The sequence below is a fragment of the Jaculus jaculus genome, chromosome 14 (assembly GCF_020740685.1).
Source record: "Jaculus jaculus isolate mJacJac1 chromosome 14, mJacJac1.mat.Y.cur, whole genome shotgun sequence".
Lineage (NCBI taxonomy): Eukaryota > Metazoa > Chordata > Mammalia > Rodentia > Dipodidae > Jaculus > Jaculus jaculus.
In genome coordinates this window covers 85,099,649-85,123,281 of record NC_059115.1, presented here as the reverse complement: position 1 = coordinate 85,123,281, position 23,633 = coordinate 85,099,649, and the positions used below count along the sequence as shown (strand labels likewise).

General features: G+C 41.4%; 2 protein-coding genes and 1 non-coding gene across 6 annotated transcripts in view; 1 reads left to right on the top strand and 2 right to left on the bottom strand.

The window, feature by feature from the left end:
- The window catches only part of Aggf1 (angiogenic factor with G-patch and FHA domains 1), a 40,042-nt gene extending 37,715 nt beyond the window's left edge, over positions 1-2,327 (top strand). For all 3 annotated transcript variants that reach the window (XM_045133542.1, XM_045133541.1, XM_045133543.1), the window contains one exon: positions 1,280-2,327. In XM_045133542.1, coding sequence (XP_044989477.1) covers positions 1,280-1,463 — 184 coding nt within the window. In that variant the 3' untranslated portion in view covers positions 1,464-2,327. The remainder of the gene's footprint in view (positions 1-1,279) is intronic.
- Positions 2,328-4,372: 2,045 nt separating this feature from the next.
- On the bottom strand, positions 4,373-22,569 carry Zbed3 (zinc finger BED-type containing 3). Of its 2 annotated transcripts, none has more exons than XM_045134487.1 (2): positions 22,454-22,569; positions 4,373-6,809 (listed from the first exon to the last, which is right to left on the bottom strand). In XM_045134487.1, the coding sequence occupies exon 2, from the start codon at positions 6,793-6,795 to the stop codon at positions 6,136-6,138; it is 660 nt and encodes a 219-aa protein (XP_044990422.1). In that variant the 5' UTR covers positions 6,796-6,809; positions 22,454-22,569; the 3' UTR covers positions 4,373-6,135. The 2 variants fall into 2 exon arrangements, with proteins under 2 accessions (XP_044990422.1, XP_044990423.1); XM_045134488.1 differs by lacking the exon at positions 22,454-22,569 and adding an exon at positions 16,522-16,640.
- Positions 19,298-19,448, bottom strand: LOC123454981. Its single transcript, XR_006633617.1, has one exon. It is a non-coding gene; the product is annotated as a small nucleolar RNA SNORA47 (small nucleolar RNA).
- Positions 22,570-23,633: the final 1,064 nt, after the last annotated feature.

Sequence of the window (23,633 nt, the reverse complement as noted above, 5' to 3'; positions counted from 1 at the left end):
CCAGGCATTGCCTTAAGTACTATGGATATTTTAGCAAGCCAGAACAGATATAATCTTTGCCTTTGTGGCACTCATAATCAGTAAATGTAGGTTTTGTTTGTTGGAAATTTTAAGATTTGGGTAAACTTCGTTTAGAATTTTTTTCTTCTATCAAGACTATGATTAGTAAGTGCCATTTCATGAACCAATGATACCATGTGTTTTAGTTGGTGGTTTTTTTTTTTTTTTAATTGGTTTTGCTTTGTTGGGAGTTAAACCTAGCATCTTGTACATACTAGGCAAGCACTCTAAGGCTAAGCATTGCAGGAACAGTTAGTGTTAGTTTGCAAATGGGCAGATTCTGTTAGCTGAATAACCTATGATGTTCAAGAATCAGTAGTTTTTATACAATTCAGAATAACATCCACAAAACAATGCAGTGGTCATGTTATATAGCCTGCCAAGGTTCATAATAGGTAAGTTATCCTTCCCAGAAAAACCTTATAAAGTAATCCCACACAAATACAACTTTCTTATTATTTGTTAGGAAATTTTACGGACCATTTTGACAAAATTCAAATTTTCTGATTTTTTAATTGAAGCATAATGGAAAGAACCATGGTTTTATAGTTAACCCTAAGTTAGAATATGAATGTGAATATATCTTTGATCATGTTTGAAGGTAAATTCTTATATAAAAGTAGAGATAAGGACTGTTTTTCAAGGGTGTGCTGAAGATAAAGCCCCTGAGCATAAGTACCTTGCACGTACTTACTGAAGGCTTCTGAAAAGAATAAGAAGTCTTCACTTCTTGTTAGAGGGGGGAAAAAAAAAGTTCTCTTTATGATCATGTGTATGTGACACTGGGACTGAAACCCAGGGCATTGTACATACTAGGCAGTTCTACTGCTGAGTGACTTGCCTTTCTTGGTCATTCTTAATGCTTAACCTTCTTGTCCACTTACTTAGCTAAGTGAGGCTGGAACAAGAGGTTTGAACATGTCCATGGACATTACTTGTGTTATAATGTGCTGATTTATTCTGCCCCCTGTAAATGAAGCTTGGCAATTGCAATTTAAGGTGCTGTTTTCTGTAGAGTTGCAGGACCCTGTAACAAAGTGAGTTTAAATTCTATGGAAAATAGTGTCTATATCCCTGTATGTATTGGTATATTTGACACTTCCCCTTGGGTCAATCTTTAATAAGTCAAGAAATTATAGTCAGAATAGAATATTGGACACAACAGATTTTGAGGTGTGTAGATTCTGAAATAAGTCCTCTCCATTGTTTTTGGTAACAGATCCAGCCTCAGCTTCGACGAACACATGCAGGCTTGGGGACAGGCACCCCATTCTCAATTGAAGATGTCCACCTTCTCCAGAATAAAAGCAAAAAAAACTGGGACAAAGCACGAGAGAGGTTTGCTGAAAACTTCACAGAAACTAAGCCTCCAAAAGATACACCAGGGACCATGCCTTGGGTAAAAGGGACTGTAGAGTAAAGGCTAGTCATAGAAAGAAATTGAACCTTTAAAAAAAAGTGTGAAAACTTATTGTATTACAAAAACTTTTGTCCCTAAAAAGTGTCATTCACAGGAGGGAATTATATCGTAAATTACCCTTGTGATTCAGAAATGTATAATAAAGTGTGATTTGTAGCTGTCAAAAAACATTTTTAAGCTAATAAGCAGCAACTGAATCATTATGCAGTGACAGACTGAAATCAAGAGGACACAGATGTAGCTTAAGAAACTTGTTATATTTGTCACAGCCCCTGTAGAAGGCAACTAGCCATGTCAACAAGGTTCAGATAACCGCTAATGATTTAGAAGTACATTTATCCTTGTCTCCATATATTCTTATTACATGTGCAAAAACAGAAAGAAACATGTTTATAAAAGTAATTCTATGTATGTACTTGTTTACACCCTTTAGAACTTGGATTTTTTAAGTTGAGAAAACATGAGTAGTGTTGATCAGTGGTACAGATTTTATTTTTGAAATAACTGGAATCATAATCCTGATGGATGAACAGGTGACATGTAGAAAATTAGTGTTGTATGTTTTCTTCTGTGAAGAATCTGTTGATTTGTACAATATATTCAGCACTTGCATTTGTTTGATTTTCTAGCTGATAAACTATTTAGATATGGACAACTGGGTACAGTATTAACATACTCAGTGTGCTGGCATTTGTAATTTTTATAAATACCATTGCAGGCAATGGAGTTGTGCCAGAGAACTCTGACAGCTAGGGCAAGTAGATTATCTAACCAGGGCCTCGAACTAAAGATATTTATTGACAGTGTCCTCATATGCAATAAAAAAATAACTTTTTAACGTTTAAAAGATGTAATTTGTTTAACCAGTGATTTAAACCTGTTTATTTTGTGTGAATTCGCAACCATCCAAAACCTTTGAACTGAAAGAGCAGGAGCTACTAGTGGTCATTCCCACTGTCCCTTTCCCTTCTGACAGTGTTCACTGAAAATTCACACCAGAATTTACTTTGCTAACAGTAAAAATGACTCCCCATTTCCTATAAAGAAATGTCTTTAAGATTTAGAAAGAAGGACAAGAAAATTCTGGACTGGAAGATAATTCAGAAAATATTACCTATTGGCTTGTGACCTAGGAGAAAAGGTGGGCCTGAGAAATCAGTTAAGATGAAAAGTGACAGCTGTAACCAAGTCCTACAGGATTAGAGTGAATTAGCTCTGTAACCCCTAAATTGGACGAAGTGTTTCCTTGCATCCTGTCTACACATACCTACCCATTTTACTTGGAGGCAGCAATAATGCTCTGCGTTATTTTTTTCTAAGTGGAAAAAAGAAACCACACACATTTAAGTAAGTGTTCTGGTGCTAGTGTCCTGATCAGCTAGCAGTACAGTACCTTCAGAGTAGGTTTTGTTTTTAGTGGTCTCCCTCACTATGTTAGTATAATGACTGTCTGAAATATTTCCCACTTTCAGTCTACATTTGAGATAAGATTTTTCACAGACCTTTTTTTTGGCTAAAAAATTGAAATATAAGTAATATTTGCATTATTCATCCCCTTTGTAGATCTAAAGTCTCAGGGCTATACTATGTAGTGGTTAATGTACTGAATAATGTTTGGATCTGTTTCCACCTGTAAAATAAGGATTTTATCTGTCCTGTCAAATAACAAGAGAAAACATGCATTTAACCAATTTGTAAGCTATAAAAGTAAGCAGTATGTCTGTGAGCTTCTCCTTATTCTGAAGCATAATATGAGTGATGTACTATTTGCATTATGCTTAATGTTTTACATGTAACAGCTAAAATAGTAGTTTGTGTTGTATAAATTTGCTAATTTATAGTTTTTTAAAAATTATTTGAGAGCAAGAGAGAGGGAGAGAGAATAGGTACTACAGAGCATCCTATCACTCCAAACGAGCTCCACACATATGTGCCACTTTGTGCATCTGGCTTTACGTGGGTACTGGAGAGTCAAACCCTGGCTGGAAGGCTTTGCAAGAAAGCACCTTTAACTGCTTGTGTTTGGTGTCCCATTAACTCTGAGGGCAGAAAACAAACTCCTGACCCCTAGGGCCCTGCATGATTGGGTTACTTGCAGCTTTCTCATCTTGATCATTCTTGAAGCCGGGCGTGGTTTTAATCCCAACATTTAGGAGGCAGAGATAGGAGGATTGCCATGAGTTCCAGGCCACCCTAAGACTAGAGTGAATTCCAGGTCAGCCTGGGCTAGAGTTAAACCCTACCTTGAAAAAAAAACATTATATTATATATATGAGAATATGTCAGAACAGTTGGAGTTAAGCCAAACAGACTAATAACCAGCTCTAAAAAAAGCTTTGTTAACTAAAGAACTTCCAGAACTCATTGCTACTTTTTTAAAAAATATTTTTTGTTCATTTTTATTTATTTATTTGAGAGTGACAGAGAGAGAAAGAGGCAGATAGAGAGGGAGAATGGGCACGCCAGGGCTTCTAGCCACTGCAAACGAACTCCAGATGTGTGTGCCCCCTTGTACATCTGGCTAATTTGGGTCCTGGGGAATCCAGCTTCGAACTGGGGTCCTTAGGCTTCACAGGTAAGCACTTAACCGCTAAGCCATTTCTCCAGCCCTCATTGCTACTTTTCTTTAATTAACTAATTAATTAATTAATTTTATGTATGTATTTGAGAGCAACAGACACAGAGAGAAAGACAGATAGAAGGAGAGAGAGAGAATGGGCGCGCCAGGGCTTCCAGCCTCTGCAAACGAACTCCAGATGCGTGGGCCCCTTGTGCATCTGGCTAACGTGGGACCTGGGGAACCAAGCCTCGAACCGGGGTCCTTAGGCTTCACAAGCAAGCGCTTAACCGCTAAGCCATCTCTCCAGCCCTCATTGCTACTTTTATTTAGGCTTTTTTTTTTTTTCCTGTTAGGAATTTTACTCCAAGAATCAAAGGTAAATGGAGAATTATATTACTAATTACAAATTAACAAAAAAATCCACTAGATTTGATGTCTTAGATATTAATTGAACAGCCATTATTTACAAGGCATTGTGGAAGTTGAAGGGTAAGTAGACTACTCAAGGGCTTAGGTCTGGTGGGGTGGGGTAATGCAAGTGCCCAAATAACCATATGCTCCTAGATGGTCTGTTCTTAGGCTTCAGGATCATGAGATATAAAATGCTAGAAGTCGGGGGTGGGGGGCAGGGGAGCCTGTAAGCAGGGAAAACCCAAGAATAGCTAAATGCATGGCCTAATAAAATGGGTGGGGGATTCCTCTATATCTCTCACTAGTGGTGGGAATCCAATCTAAGACAAGACCTCATTTATGTTAAGCAGTTGCTGTAACACATAGCTGTACTCCAGCTTAGTAGAAGGCAGAGCTAGGGTACACAGCCAAGACAGAGCTGGGACTGACTTGTTGGGTGAAGTGGACAAAGACAGTAATGGGAAAATAAAAAAACCAGATGAATGATAAATGGGTCTTGAAGATTAACATAGGAAGGTAAGTGCACTATTTTGTAGAAATAAAATGAGGGGGAGAAAAATGTAAATAAACAAAAATATATTCAAAATGTTGCAGCCTTTTTCATTGTATTAATTTTTCACTTCTGGATGCTTGGCATTTAAAAAAAGAATTTGAGAACAAAGGCCTAAGAAAAAACTACTTGGGAGGGACTGAAGAGGAAGTAAACTAAAGGCTCAAAAACTCCTGTTTGGTCTTTGGGAGAGGCCAGAGCTCTGAGCTGTATGGAAATGGCCTGTACTGAATAAGTGAACCCTGGGAAGGAAGTACAGGCAACTACTTGATCTTCCTTCAGGGCTGAAAGCCCTGGAATCAGCATTGCTGGGGAGAGAGAGGGAATGAGACCAAATAGAAGAGTGATGGAGTGAGGGAACACCAGGTACTATGGTAGAGGAATAGCATGAGCATGAAAAACATGGTTGGAGGCCTTAGACTTCTTCTCTGGTTCCCCGAAATTTGTGAAGATGTGGGGAAGGAATGAACTGCTCTTCCTATAGTGACAGTAGATGGGTCATGCTTTGCTAGTCAGGTGGCAGTTAATGTAAGGCAGTTAGGGAAGACAGTCCTGCACTGAAGCAGGGAAAAAAGGATGACCTAAGTAAAATTTCACAAGGCCTTGGGTAAGCAATGTAGGACGAGGGGAGCAAAAAGGGGGTGAGGTCCATCTAAAAGATGAGGGGATAGAATCGTCATAGAAACTAAAAATCCTCTTTTTCCAAACTTGGTGTTGAGCAAAGATTAATCATTAGGAAACATGTAAAACTTTTCGTGGGTAAAACAAAACAACACAATCCAGTTCTATGCCCTTCTCCCTTGAGCTGGCACGTATATAGACACTTGGTGTCATGAGTCTTTGGCGTGTAGAGAACCAGTGCTTTCAAAGCCATCGCTTTAAATGGCATGGCATGAGTTGATGAAGCTCTTTGGTTTCTCCTAGTGTCGCCAATAAATTGAACGGACCATCATAGGCCTACAGCGTAGAACCAGAGGAACTTCTGAGGCACTGGGGAGGGGGTGGTTCCTTCTGTTCCGCCCAGGCAGGGCATGGAAGGCCTTGCAGTTGGTGAACAGTGGGCCATGATTCTGCTCTGGTCGCTGCCCCATACTTGGAGGACCTTCCACCTTGGCTGAGGGAGCATCCTTCCACTTATAGCAAGATCTTTGTGACGATGCAGTCATAGCTGTCTTCGGGGTCTTCTTTAAGAGGCGGTGGTTGGGGAGAGGATGGCGCAACGGGCCCGACTCGGGAGCCCTTCAGTAGGTTCAGCTCCTGCAGCCGCACCTGCAGTGCCTCCCGCTCTGCCCTCAGCTTGCGACGCTCCTGGGCCAGGGCGCACTCCTCCTGCTGCAGAGCCTGGCGTCGGTGTTCCAGGGCGCGCTCACCCTGCTCCAGGGCCGCCTCACGCCGCTCCAGCTCCCGCTCCCTTTGGCTGCCACGTACCATCAAGGCACTCATCTGCTCCAGCAAGTGTGCCCAGACACCCTCTGGGGCCGCCACGGGGCTGGGCGCTGGCGGGCAGGGCGCGGCGGGTGGTGAGCGCTTAGCACCACCCTTCTCCAGCTCCGGCCCATGCATGCTGCTCAGGTGCCTCCACAGAGCCAAGGTCCAAGCCTGAAAGTCCCGGGAACGGGCCACCCGCTCCCCGCATAGCCGGCAGGTGGCCCAGGTGCCGGACGGGTGCCCTGCGTGTGCTGGAGCCAGATGAAAGTACCCCCAGGCCTCCGAGTACTGCGCTGCCACGGACAACCCTGCAGCGTCCTCAGGCCTCATGCTTCTTTCCATGGTCACGGTCTCTTCACTCCTCATTTCTTCTGCAGTGTCTGAATCCAGAGGGGAGAGCAGTAATAATAATTACTATTATACACATACAACTCCTACACATGTTGTTGAATACAAAATGGCCTCCCACGGAATACAAATCCTATGGAGATATGGGTTTCTTTCTCAATATTCAACATTAAGATTAGGAATTCTCTTTTGAAGCAAATGAATCCAATTATATAACATGTTTACCAAGTACACTAAGCTTTCTTGGGCTGCAGAGATGGCTCAGTGGTTAAAGATACTTGCTTGCAAACCCACGTTCAATTAATTCCTCATGGTTAGGTCAGGACAAAATGGAGTCACAGCAGGATGGTGACAGAGACATAAGGAAGTAGGTCATCCACATTAGTCAAGGAACACCCAGGCATTAGCCTTTCCTTGCCTATCGCAATGCACCAGGTCTAGGTTTCGTGCCCCCTTATCTCTCAGGTCATCTAGTCACTGTTCTGGTCTCACATCTAGCTAAGTGAAATGACTAAAAAACAAAGGAGTTCCTTCCCTTCCTCACCTTCCCCCAACTGAAAAGCTCTATATAGCCTACTATCTGTAATCTTTGGCGCTCCTGTGTTTTTCCTGAATAAAAGAAAAAAAAAATTCAAATGTAATATGACAACTATCACTGCATAGTCTTTACTAGGAAGACAGTTAACTACTACAATAACCTGCCCAAAAAGGAGTATAAAGGTAGCATTTGGGCTGCAGGGATGGCTTAGATTCAATTTCCCACGACCCATGTAAGCCAGATGCACAAGGTGGTGCATCCGCTTGAAGTTTGTTTGCAGTGGCTGGATGCCCTGGCGTGCCCACTCTCTCTCTGCTTCTTTCTTTCTCAAATAAATAAATATAATACTTTTGAAGAAGGTGACATTTGCCCTTCAGCAAATAAGTTTACAAAGGACTAAATGCATGAATCTAAACAAACTTTCTTTGAATTTTTAAAAAGAATGAGTACATTTGGCAACTCCCAGAGCTCTTCTGAGGAATCACTCAGGGAGCATCAAGACCCTGGTGAACAAACCAGTGCCACCAAGCTAGCCAGTGACTGCTAACTGCCAGCATCAAGTTCCAGACTCTCAAGTAAAAGTGGGGATGGCTAGCGACAAAGATGAGCCCAGAAAAAGCTGCTATAAGAACACTTGGTGTATGCTTTCAATTCTGTTGCTAAAGGTCTTGTTATAGATGCATTATAGTTTTCTGAACCTATTTTTACTTTAAAATTCTTTTTTGTTTTTTCAAGGTAGGGTCTCACTAGAGCCCAGGCTGACCTGGAACTCTCTGTAGCCCCAAACTCAATGTGATCCTCCACCTCAGCTTCTTGAGTGCTAGGATTAAAGAAGGCATGTATCACCACAACCAGATTTATATATACATTTATCTGATTTTGTTGGCTTTTCATTATTGAGCAAACCTTCATTCTTTTCTGGCTCCCTTTTCTTTTACTAGTACTTATTGTTTAAACAAAAATATGAGTAAGCTGGGCATGGAGGCACATGCCCTTAGTCCCAGCATTTGGGAGGCTGAGGTAGGAGGATCTATGTGATTTCGAGGCCACCAGACTATATAATGAGTTCAAAGTGTTGCAGTCAGGTTTGCGTTGCTGGTAGAAATCACCCAACCAAGAGCAGCTTGTGGGAAAAAGAGGTTTATTTTGGCTTACAGGCTTGAGAGGAAGCTTGATTGGCAGGCAGGGAAAACAATACCATGAGTAGAGGGTGGACATCACCCCCTGACCCACATAAGGTGAACAGGAAAAGGACAGTGTGCCAAACACTAGCATGGGGAAACTGGCTATAACACCCATAAGCCCACCGCCAACAATACACTGCCTCCTGGAGGTGTCAGTTCCCAAATCTATATCAGCTGGTAACCTAGCATTCAGAACACCTAAGTTTATGGGGGACACCTGAATCAAACCACCACATTCCACCCCTGGCCTCCATAAACTGATATCCATAATTGATGTAAAATACAATGCATTCAGTCCAACTTTAAAAGTCCCCATAGTTTTTATCAATCCCAATGACGTTCAAATATCCACATAGTCCAAGATCTTTTAACTGAGCCCTAATAACAAAAATATCCTCAAAAAAACCCATAATCGCACAGAATTAAACATTCACACTGCAAAAGATGTCATCAGCCATAGCAAAGAAACATTCAAACACCACAAGATATAAACAGGGAAAATATCAAATTCTGTAGCTCCAAGTCCAATAACTAGCCAGTAACAAATATCCAAGTCCAATAATTCTGACCAGCAACAAGTCTGTGGAATTCCAATTCTGCCCCTCCAGCTAAGTTACTCACAGTCCTGGAAACTTCATCTTGGCAGCTCTCATTGGCAACCATCTCGTCGTCCCAGCATCTTCTCCACAGGGTCTCCACTACAACCCACAGTTCAACCTCATGGCCCCATGGGGTCTCCATGCAGGTATCCAGCAAACCTGCTTCACACTGCCCATGGTCATTTCCAAAACACAAGACCATGTTGCAAACTCAATGACCCTCTCTCCTGCATTTTTTTTTTTTTTTTTTGGTTTTTCGAGGTAGGGTCTCACTCTAGCCCAGGCTCACCTGGAATTCACTATGTAGTCTCAGGGTGGCCTCGAACTCATGGTGATCCTACCTCTGCCTCCCAAGTGCTGGGATTAAATGCGTGCGCCACCACGCCTGGCTCTCTCCTGCATTTCTTAAACTCCATAATAAACAGGTAGGGTGTCAATGTGTTAATCCAGGTGGTGGGAATAAAGCAGACTTTGAAGAACAGGACACTCCTTGAGCACTCAAGCCCCTTTAAAAGAGTCTACACTCTTCCTGTTGCCCAGTGCAGGTCAGCTGGCCCAATATCAAAAGTTGTAATCTCTCAATTGCAGCTAACGAGCAGCAGTTCACCCAAAGAATTTTTTTCTCCTGTGCCATATCCCTCTACTCACACTAGTTCATTTCTACGCAAAGCAACCCTGCACAACTTCTCAGGTCACGGGCATAACAGCAAGGTTCTCACTCGAACTGCTAGCCCAGTCCAAGCAAATCTCCTTCTCACCCTCATAATCCAAACCTCACAGTCATTACTTCTTACTATATTCAGGTCTTTCAACTCTGACCAGAATAGTCCATCAAGCTGTACTTACAGCACTACAAGGCATCTCTTAGGCCAAGCTTTCAAATCCTTCCACATTCTTCTTGAAAATCAGCTCCTAAAGGCCAAAGCCACAGTCAGGTGACTAGCAGCAATCCCACTCCTTGGTACCACTTTACTATTGCAGTCAGGTTTGCATTGCTGGTAGAAATCACCCAACCAAGAGCAGCTTGTGGGAAAAAGAGGTTTATTTTAGCCTACAGGCTTGAGGGGATGCTCCATGATGGCAGGGAAGACGATGGCATGAGCAGAGGGTGGACATCACACCCTGACCCACATAAGGTGGACAACAGGAACAGGAGAGTGTGCCAAATACTAGCATGGGGAAACTGTATAACACCCATAAGCCCACCACCAACAATACACTCCCTCCAGGAGGCGATATTTCCCAAATCTCTGTCAGCTGGTAACCTAGCATTCATGACACCTAAGTTTATAGGGGACACCTGAATCAAACCATCACACCAGGTAAACCTGGATTAGAGAGAGACTCTACCTTGAAATTTCCCCAACCCTCACAAAAACCTCAAGATTTCTTTAATTCCTATTCTTATATTTATTCAGTGTTAACTAAATATTTTCTCATTATTGGAAAACCTTGTTCCATTTTCTAAAATTTTGATCTTTCCTCTGCCCCTTCCAAAGCTTTATCTACTCTTCTTTTCCTTTCATTTATCTACACTGACTTCTTCCTCCATATTCCCTATCCCTGCCCCCTCCTTTACTCATCCACTTATTATCTCACATTTACCCTATGTAAATCTTAAAATATATATATTTTTAATCTGTGAGCAGACAGACACTATGGGCAGATGCTTGTGCCACTTTGTGCATCTGGCTTCATGTGGGTACTGGGGAATTGAACCCGTGTGGACACACTTTGCAAGCAAGTGCCTTTAATTGCTGAGCCATCTCCAGCCCAACTGTATATCATTTTCACGCCATAGTACATATTATATTAGCTTTGTCATTCTCTGTTTTGTGGTAGTTGGTGATATACTAGTAAGCTTTAATTGATTTTTTAAATTTTATGTATTTGCACATCCATGTGTATGAGTCTGTATGGGTGTGCAGCATCTCCTGCAACTGCAAACAAATAGCCACCTGGCTTTATGTGGGTACTGAGTAATTGAACCCAGGCTGTCAGGCATTGCAAACAACAGCCTTTAACCACTGAGCAGTCTCTCCAGCTACCTAACTGATTTTTGTGTGTATTTATAAAGCTGGTATGGAAAGGACGCACATGCCCACTAGGTGGCGCAAGCGTCTGTAGTTTGAGTACTGTGGCTGAGGCCCTGTCACACCAATTCTCATTCTCTCTCTCTCTCTCTCTCTCTCTCTCTCTCTCACTCTCTCTAAATAATACACACACACACACACATATATATTATAATCATCAAAAAGAAGTATCAGGCCTTCTCTAACATTAAAAAATGGCTACATACATTCTAAGTAGGGTTATTCAAGAGGTTTATAAAAATTACATTCTACATTTCTTCAAGAGATTTATTTTATTAAATGGTTGAAATCTCAAAAATGGGATTATATGGAAGAAGGTTATAGAATACTTTTAAGGAAGATTTTTATGGTTTATACATATGGTTAGTAAATACAAAGGGGCCTTCTAGTTAAGATGGGCCAAAGGACAAACACTTGCTTCTCCCTCAATAAAACAAAATGTCTTCCTAAAATGGGTAGACAATAATGCAAAAAAGCCAACAAAAGTCAGAAAACTAAGAGATTTCCACCAAGGATGCCTAGTTCTACAATGGATGCCTCCAATGAAATCAAAGAGAGATCAATAGAAATTCATTCCCAAAATGAAAACATAACAACCAATGAGACTCTGATTAAAAAAAAAAATCGCTGAACTGGAAGCAAACCATCAAAGAACCAACAATCGTATCAATGAAATTGAACAGATTTGTCTCCTAGAGTGTTCAGCTTTTGATAGTAGGCTTAACTTGATTGAAGAAAATGTTAGAACCTTCCCAAGAGATATGAATAAATTGAAGGTAAGTCAAGAAATGGAAGAGATCAACAACTGATTTATTAAGCTTAATGAAGACTTGACCAAATGCAAAAATGAACTCCAGAAAGCATCAAGAAAATCAGAACTCGAACTGAAATCGTACCTCAAAAAAGAGATGGACATGATGCAAAATAAGACAACAGAAACCAAGAGTCAAATAGAAATAATAAAAACCTCTCTAGAACCCTTCAACAAGAGAGTTACTCACATGGAAGACAGAACCTCTAACCTGGAAGACAAGACAGAAGAAATTTAGCAAGAGGTCAAAAACTTTGCCAAGTTCGCAAAATCAAGTGAACAGAATACGAGGAAACTGTGGGACACCCTAAAACGACCAAATATCTGGATCATGAGTATACCAGAAGGAGAGGAAATCCAGGCCAGAGGCATAGAGAATATATTTAACAAAATTATTCAAGAAAATTTTCCAAATCTCTCAAAAGAGAGGCCCATCCAGATACAAGAAGCCCACAGAACACCAAACAGACAGGACGAAAGAAGAAACTCTCCAAGACATATCATAGTTAAAACTCTTAACAATGAAAACAAAGAGAGTGTTAAAAGTAGCAAGAGAGAAACAATTCACAATATACAAAGGCATTCCCATTAGAATTACATCAGATTTCTCAATGGAAACTGGAATGAAACACTTCAAAGTCTGAAAAACTATGACTTCCAACCCAAGCTACTCTTCCCAACAAAAGTACCCCTCATAATAGATGGTAAAAGAAAAACTTCCCATGAAAAGAAAGTCAACTCTGTGATTATATGAACACAAAGCCAAACCTACAGAGAATACTTCAGGGAATACTCCATATAGAACATCCAAACAACCAATCTTTTTTTTTTTTTTTTTGGTTTTTCAAGGTAGGGTCTCACTCTGGCTCAGGCTGACCTGGAATTCACTATGTAGTCTCAGGGTGGCCTCGAACTCCCGGCGATCCTCCTGCCTCTGCCTCCCAAGTGCTGGGATTAAAGGCGTGCGCCACCATGCCCGGCTTCAAACAACCAATCTTAAGAGCCAACAAGAAGATCATAATAACCAAAATAGACCAGGCTCACCCTGAGATTACATAGTGAATTCCAGGTCAGCCTGAGCTAGAGTGAAACCCTACCTTAAAAGAAAAGAAAAGAAAAAAAAAAAAAAAAAGACCAGGTTCAAAATAGTAAAAAACACAAGAAAGCACCTTAATTCAAACCTAACAGTAATAACCTTAAATATTAATGGTCTTAACTTACCCATCAAAAGACACAGGTTATCAGGATGAATCAAAAAACTGGACCCTTCTATCTGCTGTCTTCAAGAAACCCACCTCCTCAGGGTGAAAGGTTAGAAAAAGACATTCCAAGTAAATGGAAATAAAAAAACAAGTGGGTGCTGCTATATCAATATCTGATAAAATAGACTTCAAACCAAAAATAATTTAAACAGACAAAGAAGGCCACTTCTTACTCATCAAGGGAATGATCCAACATGAGTGTATCACAATCATAAATATGTATACCCCAAACACAGCTGCACCACAGTTTATAAAACAAAGTCTACTCAACAACAAAACAGAAATAAATACCAACACCATCATAGTCAGAGACTTCAATACTCCACTATCATCAATAGTCAGATCATCCAAGCAGAAAATCAACATGGAAATAATAGAGCTCAATATCATCATAGGTCAACTAGACCTAACAGATATCTACAGAACTTTCCACCCCAACTCTACAGACTACACATTCTTCTCAGCATCCTACAGAACCTTCTCCAAAATTGAGCTATATTAGGCCATAAAGCATGCTTTCATAAAGGCAGGAAAACTGAAGTAACTCCCTGTGTCATGTCAGATCACAATGCTTTAAAGCTAGAAATTAACAAGAGACACCAAGAATTCCACAAGTTCCTAGAGACTAAACAACACACTTTTAAACAATGAATGGGTCATGGAAAAAAAATCAAAAAAGAAATTGTAAAATTCCTAGAATTGAATGATAATGAAAACACAACCTACCAAAACTTATGAGACACAATGAAGACAGTCATAAACAGAAAATTCATAGCTCTAAATGCCTTCATTACAATCAGAGCGAGCCCAAATCAATAACCTGACTGTCTACCTAAAGATGCTGGTAAAACAAGAAGAATCCAACCCAAAGAGTTCCAGATGGAAATAATCAAGATTAGAGCAGTAATTAATTAATTGGAAACTAAAAAACAATTTAAGAAATTGATGAAACAAAGATCTGGTTCTTTGAAAAAATAAACAAGATTGACAAACCTGTGGCCAAATTGATCAAAAAAAAAAAAAAAGTCTCAAATTAACAAAATCAGGCATGAAAAAGGAAAGATCACAGCAGGCATCAATGAAATTGGAAGAATCATTAGGGCATACTTCCAAAACCTCTACTCTACAAAATTAAATAATCTGGAAGAAATGGATGAATACCACCTACCAAAACTAAACTCAGAACAGATTAATCTCCTAAACAAACCTATCACATCCATAGAGATTAAAAAAGTAATCAAAAACCTCCCCAAAAAGAAAAGTCCAGGACTGGATAGCTTCTCAGCTGAATTCTATCAAACCTTCATTGAAGAACTGAAACCAATTATTCTCAAACTGTTCTGCATAATCAGAGACCAGGGAATCCTCCTCAACTCCTTTTATGAAGCTAGTATCACCCTAATACCAAATCCAAACAGAGATACAACAAGGAAAGAAATCTATAGGCCTGTATCCCTAATGAACTTAGAGGCAAAGATCCTGGACAAAATCCTTACAAACCGAATTCAACAACACATCAAAAGTACTATCCACCTTGATCAAGCAAGCTTCATTCCAGGGATGCAGGGATGGTTTAACATATGGAAATCAGTCAACATAATATACCATATAAATAGACTGAACCATAAGAAACACATGATCGTGTCAATTGATGCAGAGAAGGCCACTGACAAAAAAGCAACACTTCTCCATGATCAAAACACTGGAAAGAATAGGCATGGAGGGTTTATATCTCAACACAATAAAGGCTATATATAAAGTTCCTAAAGCCCAAATAGTATTTAATTGGGAAAAACTCAAGAAGTTCTCACTGAGATGGGGAATGAGACAGGGGTGCCAGCTCTTATCACTGCTCTTCAACACAGTACTAAAAGTACTAGCCCAAGCAATAAGACAGGAGAAAGAAAGAAAATTGATTCAAACTGGACAGGAAGAAGTCCAGTTAGCCCTATTTGCAGATGACATGATCCTTTATATAACTGACCCAAAACTGTCCATCTCAAAACTTCTAAAGGTGATAAATTCCTTCAGCAAAGTGTCAGGACATAAAATCAATGCACAAAAAATCAATAGCTTTTCTCTATGCAAAGGGCAAATATACAGAGAAAAAAATTAGTGAGGCTGTCCTATTTTCAATAGCAACAAAAAATTTAAATAGCTTGGAATAACACTAACCAAGGATGTGAAAAACCTATATAACGAAAACATCAAAACACTCAAGGAAGAAATAGAGGAGGACATGAGAAGATGGAAAGTCCTCCCATGTTGGTTGCACTGCCAGGCACAGGCTGGAGCTTTCATGAGAGGGGCCTGAGCTTCCTTCCAAGCATGGCTAAGGAGCCTCAGCCTACAGGAGGCCAATCCCTCTCCAGGCCCAGCACACCTGAATTTAGGATTTGCCAATAGCCCTGTAACCTTTGGCCAGTTGCCTAGGAAACTCCTTCAGACTTCACACAGCCCATCCTTCTGAGACCCTAGATCACCTGATCCCCCCCACACACACCATTGCCTACATGCTAGAATGAATGTCCCCATATGCTAATTAGGCATCAGAAATGAACTTGATATGTCCAATCCCCTTAGGGTCCCCCCCAAACCCTCAGATGCTTATAAACCCATTTTCACTGACAATAAACTGAGAGAGCTATTCACTGAAACTCCTCTCAAAAGTCCTTTACTTTTGTGCATTGACCCACCCCAGTTGCCTGGGCGCCTTTGGGTGTACCACAGCCGGCCCCAGAGCAAAGACCCAGGAACCCACACTCCCATGCTCCTGGATAGGCAAGTCTACTAAAAGCAATATACAGATTTATTTCAATGCCAATAAAAGTACCAGCATCATTCTTCACAGAGACTGAAAATATGATCTCAAAACTTATATGGAATGGCAGAAGGCCTCAGATATCCAAACATATGCTCAGCAAAAAAAAAAGGGGGGTGCTGGAGGGATGGCATTGGGCTAAGGTGTTTGCCTGCAAAGCCAAAGGATCCAGGTTAGCCAGATGCACAAGGGGGCACATGCATCTGGAGTTTGTTTGCAGTGGCTGGAGGCCCTGACACACCCATTCTCTCTCTCTCTCCCCTCTTTCTCTGTCAAATAAATAAATAAAAATAAAATATTTTTATTTTTATTTATTTTTGTTTTTTATTTACACAATAAGAGTTTTATTCAGCTGAAAAGAAAAATAATTATGAAATTTTCAGGAAAGAGAGAGTAAGATTAATATATGGGCATGAACATTAAGAGGAGTACTTACTGGGCAGTTTAGTGAGCGTAGTATATATGTTTAGCCAGACAGAAACAGACTCTAGGGATCATGACTACCCCTGTTGTAGGTTTTCAGTATCGGGGATGTATTCCCTCCCATGGAGTGAGCCTCCAATCAAATTAGAGGGTGGTTGGTTTCCCCCATAACAGACGTGCCACGATTGCACCGTTGGCTCATTTGGCCTGGCTGGTCAAATATAAGGCTTGCAGTGTCCACTGTTGAGTATCTTCACTGGAGACTTCTCTTTCTCCCATTGAACTGCATGCAGCGTAGCTTTTTCCAGCTTTCTGTCAGCTAGTCTACATGGAGGAGGTTTTCAGCTCAGCTCCAGCAGGATTTTTCAATGTAGGATTTGGTATGATGTCATGGCCTTTAGTTCCAGCACTCAGGAAGAGAGGTAAGAGGATCACCATGAGTTTGAGGCCTCCCTGAGACTACATAGTGGATTACAAGTCAGACTGAGCTAGAGTAAGACCCTACCTTGAAAAATCAAAACAAACAAAAAGAATTTAAAAAAATGTTTTAAAGGACAAAGAGGTAGCCTAGCCATTTCAAAGTCCACTTTTTCTTTTAAAAATTATTTTAGCTGAGCGTGGTGGTACACACCTTTAATCCAAGCACTTGGGAGGCAGAGATAGGAGGAACACTGTAAGTTCAAGGCCACCCTGAGATTACATAGTGAAATCCAGGTCAGCCCGAGCTAGAGTGAGACCCTACCTCAAAAAAAAAAAAAAAAAATTTATTTATTAGGAGGAAAAGGCAGAGAGAGAGAATGTGCTTTCCAGGGCCTCTAACCACTGCATACAAATTCGAGACACATGCGCCACCTTGTGCATCTGGCTTATGTGGGTACTGGGGAATCAAACCTGGGTCCTTAGGCTTTGCAGGCAAATACCTTAACCTCTAGGCCATCTGTCCAAGCCCACATATGAATTTGAATTTTGTTTTTTTCTTTCTTTTCTTTCTGGTTTTTCGAGGTAAGGTTTCCCTCTAGTTCAGGCTGACCTGGGATTCACTATGTGGTCTCAAGGTAGCCTTCAACTCTGGTTTATGTGGGACCTGGAAAATGAATCTGGGTCCTTTGTCTTTTCAAATGAGCACCTTACCCACTAAGCCATCTTTCCAGCCCCACATATGAAGTTTTGAATTAAATTTCTAACAGATGAAAAAAATAAAATTTTTTAAAAACATACCTCTGGCAGTATCACTATACCTGGTCTAAAGCTATATTACAAAGCCATAGTGACAAAAACAGCATGGTACTGGAATAAAAACAGAAACATAGACCAATGGAACAGAAATGAAGACCCAGACCTTAGGTCAAGTAACTACAGCTGCTTATCTTTGACAAAGGTGCCAATAATGTAGACTGGAGAAAAGATAGCATCTTCAACAGATGGTGTTGGGCAAATTGGATGACCATATGTATAAAAATGAAATTAGACCCACTCATTTCATCATACACAAAAATCAAGTTGAAATGGATCAAAGACTTCAATATAAGACCTGAAACGCTTCAAGTACTGGAAGAAAAAACAGGAGACACTCTCCATGAAATAGGACGGGAAAAGGCTTTCTGAACAAACCCCAGTAGCCCAGAAAATTAAACAAACACTCAACCAATGGGATCACATGAAGCTAAAAAGCTTCTGCACAGATAAATATACCATAAGCAGAGCCAGTTGGTTACCCTCTGAATGGGAGAAAATCTTTGCCAGCTATGTCACTGACAGAAGCCTAATATCTAGAATCTACAAAGGACTCAAAAAATTAAACAATTAAAAAAAAAATCAAACAACCCACTCCAAGGGTGAAGCAGAGAACTGAACAGGGAGTTCTCAGAGGAAGAATTACAAATGGCTAACACACACTTAAGAAAATGTTCAACATCCCTAACCATGAGGGAAATGTACATTAAAACAACTATGAGATTCTACCTTAACCCAATAAAGATAGCAAACATTAAAAAAGCAAATGAAAAAACAAATGGTAAGGATGTGGAGAAATAGGAACACTCATTCACTGTTGGTGGGAATGTAAACTGGTATAATCACTATGGAAATCAATATGGACACTCCTGAAAAGGATGAATACAGAGTTACCAACAGACCCTGTTTTCCCTTACTGGGCATTTACCCTAAAAGCTCCATATCTCAGTTCAGAGATATTTTCTCAATTGTGTTTATAGCTGCTTAGTTCATAATACCTAAAAATTGGAATCAACCCAGGTGCCCATCATTGGATGAATGGTTAAGCAGGATGTGGGATATCTACACGATGGAATTCTATTTAGTAGTGAGAAAAAAAAATGACACATTGAAATTTGTAGAAAAATTGATGAACTTGGAACAGATCCATTCTAAGTGAACTCACACAATAACAGAAAGATAACTGTTTCATGGTCTCACTCATATGCAGTTCCTAACCTGGATCAACCTGAGTTGCTGACATATCTGAATAGTATCTCAAGGCTTGAACAATAGGGAAAGTAGGGCTTGGGGTAAGGGAAAAGGGGGAGGACACAAAATTGAACCCAAATCAAACTGGTACCATAGAATCCTATATCCTGGAAGTCAGACTAAAAGGTGGAAATCCTTAAGGGGAAGCACCTGAATCAAAGGGCCCTGGAGAGAGTGAGACAAAAACCCCCTCAAATTTCTCTGGTTTCTCTTTCATCTTTTTTTCTCCCCCCTTGGCGCTGGCCTGTAATTCCCTATCCCAGGATGTGGTCTACATCCACAATGAGCTGTTGATCAGAGACCTACAAATGTTGGCCAGCACAGTGCTGCAACCCCCCCGCCCCCAAAGGGGGTAGAGGGAGGGACATCCTCTGCCTGGGCAGTCCTTTGCTATTGGAGGCCTTAACCAGTGGAAGACAGCATGGTACAAAGCTGCCCCACCTTCTCAATCCTCCACCCTAGATTGTGTTCTGGCTCAATACAATCTTCTGCTCAGACTCTACATCCAGAGTGACACCCTGCAGCCAAGAGCCATAGTCCTAACTGCCTTTGTAGCTCTAGAAGACAACTCCTGAACATATTTCAGCTGCCTCTGGAGTGTAGACAAGAAATCCTGGGCTCAACCATCTGGTTTGGAGACTCTTCAGTCACAACAAAGCATACCAAGAGCTCTTGCAAGTTGATATGAAAAAGACATAAAAGGAAAATGGACAAAGAATGTGAGTAGGCAAGTGACCTAAGAACAAATTCACATGGCCAGGAAATTTTGAACATACATACAACTATTTTGTTCAGGGAAATGTTATAAGAGCAACAGCAAGGTGTCATTTTATATCCATCACAGTAACAAAGCCAACAGGTCTAATTACCGAAGCTAGAAAAAGAGATCGAGAGATGGCACAGCAGTTAAGGCACTAACCTATGAAGCTTAACGACCCAGGTTCAAATGCCCAGTACCCATATATATCAGGTGCATAAGGTGGCACATGCATCTGGAGTTTATTTGCAGTGGCTAGAGTCCCTGGCATGCCCATTCTCTTTCTCTCTCTGTAAGTAAATAAATAAATAAATGAATAAAATATTTTTTAAAGAATGGAAATATCTTCTAGAGATACTAAAGAGTTCTGAGAGAAATTGTTCAAGGAAAAAGGCAAGATGAGATAAACTGTGTACATCATATCATTATTATTAAATGGTACCAGAACTTTATAAGAGTTAGGGTTAGGGTTAGGGTTAAAAATACAGGGCTGGAGAGATGGCTTAGTGATTAAGGCATTTGTTGGCAAAGCCAAATGACTCAGCAGCAAAGATACAGATATTTATCTACTTATGATGGGGCTACATCATAAACTTAAAATACTATGAGCAGAAAATGCATTTAATACAGTTAACCTACCTAACATCCTAGCTGAGGAACACTGTGCCACATGACTGACAGGATGCTCCTGTCCTGCAAGGGCATTACCCCACATACTGCTAGCCAGAAAAAGATCAAAAGCAAAAATTCAAAGTATAATTTCTACTGAATGCATCATTTTCTCACCATCAAAAAGCCCCAAAATCCAATGCTGAATCATCTATAGGTCAGGGACTATCTGTACAGATTTTTGTTGCTGATTTTTCAAGGTAGGATTTCACTCTACCCTAGGCTGACCGCAAATTCTCTGTAGTCCCAGGCAGGCCTCAAACTCACAGTGACCCTCTTACCTCTACCTCCCAAGTGCTGGGATTAAGGTGTGTACCATCATGCCTGGCCATCCATACAGATTTTTAAAAATATGAGTATTTTATTTTCATTTATTTGAGAAGGAGAGGAGAGAGCATGGGCATGCCAGGGCCTCCAGCCACTGCAAATGAACAGATATATGCACCACCATATGCATCTGGCTTAGGTGGGTACTGGGTCCTTAGGCTTTGAAGGCTAATGTCTTAACTGCTAAGCCATCTCTCCAACCCGATCTATACAGATTTATGGGAAGTGATATAAGGAAGGAGAAACTATAGGTCAAAGCAGTGACAGGAGATCTGAAAAGAGGGAGAGAGGAAGAAGTAACAATAAAAGCCAAGGAAAAAGCGACTAGGAGAGCATGTATATATATTAATGTATTTATAGAGGGTATATATGTGGCAAGATGTATACAGATAAAAATAACTTTATAAAACAGTTCTTGACTCTCAGGCATATGAGCTCAGGCAGGGTCAGACCAGTCATATCTATGGGAGGTGGAGGGGAGAGTCTCAAGGGGAAGCCCATCACTGAACCACCTGGGAGATTTGCATGCTTAGTATCCTACCTCTGGTTAGGAGGAATTGCAAGTGTGAGGTCGTTCAATGTCACATGGGCCCTGCCCAAGCAAAAGATTCTATACCCATAGGAAATAGAAGATGTGAGGGATTAGAGCTCAATGCATTCATCTCCTTGGCATAGGACAGACATGTGGAGATATTGCATCCAACGAAATGAGCTTGGTGCATGTTTTGTAGTTACAACTCCTTGATTCCCAAACTCCCCATCTGTCAAGAGAAATGGTAAGATTATGTGTCTCTAAAAGTGGCTGAAATGAGATGATGCAAATGATCTGACTGTTGGACTCCCAAGGGCTATGGAAACTTAAGGCATGAACTGCAAAGGAACTAACCATACTTACTGCTCGGACAAACCCACATGGAGATTTTGGTGGTAAAATACAAATAAAAGAAAATTCAAGGGGCTAGAGATATGGATCAGTGGTTAAGGTACTTGCCTGAAATACTTAATGACTATGGTTTGATTCCCCAGTACCCATAAAAAGCCAGATGCTTTGCAATTATGGAAGTTGTCACTAAAAATAAAAAAATAATAATAATTTAAAAGGCAGATGCACAAGGTGGTGCAAGCATCTGAGCATCTGGAACTCGTTTGCAGTGGCTACAGGCCCTACAGTGCCCTGCCCATTCTCATTCTCTCTATCGCCCCCCCCCCCCACCCGCCTTTTGCAAATAAATAATTGATTCAATACAGCAGAAAGTCTACCTTGAAGAATCCCCTCGGGGACTTCTTAATACAAAAATCAAAAAAGATAATAACAGATCCAAGACCCTCACTCCCCAAGTTCATTTTCACTTCCTAAATTGACCTTTACGCAAAATAGAGTGCTGATCTCTGAGGTCCAGTCTTCCTTTTGTATACAGTTCGACGGAGGAGTGGCTATGGGGACTCGGGTCGGCGGGATTTGTTCCTCTACCATGGAAACAGTACCAAGACTCAGTCTGAGGACGAGCCCTGTAGGGCGCTAGGAAGTCTGGCTGTCAAGGAAGAACCGGAGGTGGCGGCGGCTTCCTTCTTCCAGCGAATCCATGAAAGGCGCGCACCGGGCCTGGCCTCCGGAGCAGGGCCGAAGCTTCCCCGTGGCGGGAGGCCTGGTCTACAGCCTCCGGGGCCTCAGGTCCCACCGCGGCGCGCCGCGCCCGCCCTCACTCACCGCGAGCGGCGCCTCCGAAGCCAGAGGGTCGCCGGTCCGCGAAGCAGCGTCGCCTCTGGGGTCCGAGCAGACGTGTCGTCCTGGCGGAAGCCCCCGTGCCCGCCTGAAGACGCCTCTGGGGCGGGGCGAGGAGGGGGCGGGGCGGGGGGCGGGGCGGGGCGGGGGGCGGGGCGGGGCCTCCCTCTCACCATGGGCCTGTGGGCACGCGCTTGTGTGCCAAGGTCCTTGTAAGGTGCAGCAGCGTCGCGCTGTTTAGGATGCAGCTGCTATGCTTTACCAGCGTCCACGTTCCAAGTCCTGGATTTCTGGTCCCCACCTCAGTTGCCATCCTCTTTGGTACAAGGCCTGAGATGTCGGCCTGACATGTCTGCCACAAGTTAGAAGACATTCCGCAACATAGGTCAGCACAGGTAAAGGTAGCGCGCAATAATGTTCACCAGTGGACGTGGGTGTACCCGTTTTGGTGAGGCTGCTGTAACAAGCCACCTCTGCAACTTGGTATTCAATAACCGAGGCCCATTTCTCAGAGAGATGACGTCAGCTGTAGGTAACTTGGCTTGGGCTCTAAACCGGTTTTCTTTTTCTTTCTTACTTGTGTTTTTTTTTTTTAATTTTTTATTAACATTTTCCATGATTATAAAATATATGCCATGGTAATTCCCTCCCTCCCCACCCCCACACTTTCCCATTTGAAATTCCATTCTCCATCATATTACCTCCCCATTACAATCATTGTAATTATATATATACAATATCAACCTATTAAGTATCCTCCTCCCTTCCTTTCTCTACCCTTTATGTCTCCTTTTTACCTTACTGGCCTCTGCTACTAAGTATTTTCATTCTCACGCAGAAGCCCAATCATCTGTAGCTAGGATCCACATATGAGAGAGAACATGTGGCGCTTGGCTTTCTGGGCCTGGGTTACCTCACTTAGTATAATATTTTCCAGGTCCATCCATTTTTCTGCAAATTTCATAACTTCATTTTTCTTTACCGCTGAGTAGAACTGCATTGTATAAATGTGCCACATCTTCATTATCCACTCATCAGTTGAGGGACATCTAGGCTGATTCCATTTCCCAGCTATTATAAATTGAGCAGCAATAAACATGGTTGAGCATGTACTTCTAAGGAAATGAGATGAGTCCTTTGGATATATGCCTAGGAGTGCTATAGC

Bases quoted from the DNA above. Each gene is read 5' to 3' on its own strand.
- Zbed3 (XM_045134487.1), bottom strand. From the start codon at position 6,795: ATGAGGAGTGAAGAGACCGTGACCATGGAAAGAAGCATGAGGCCTGAG.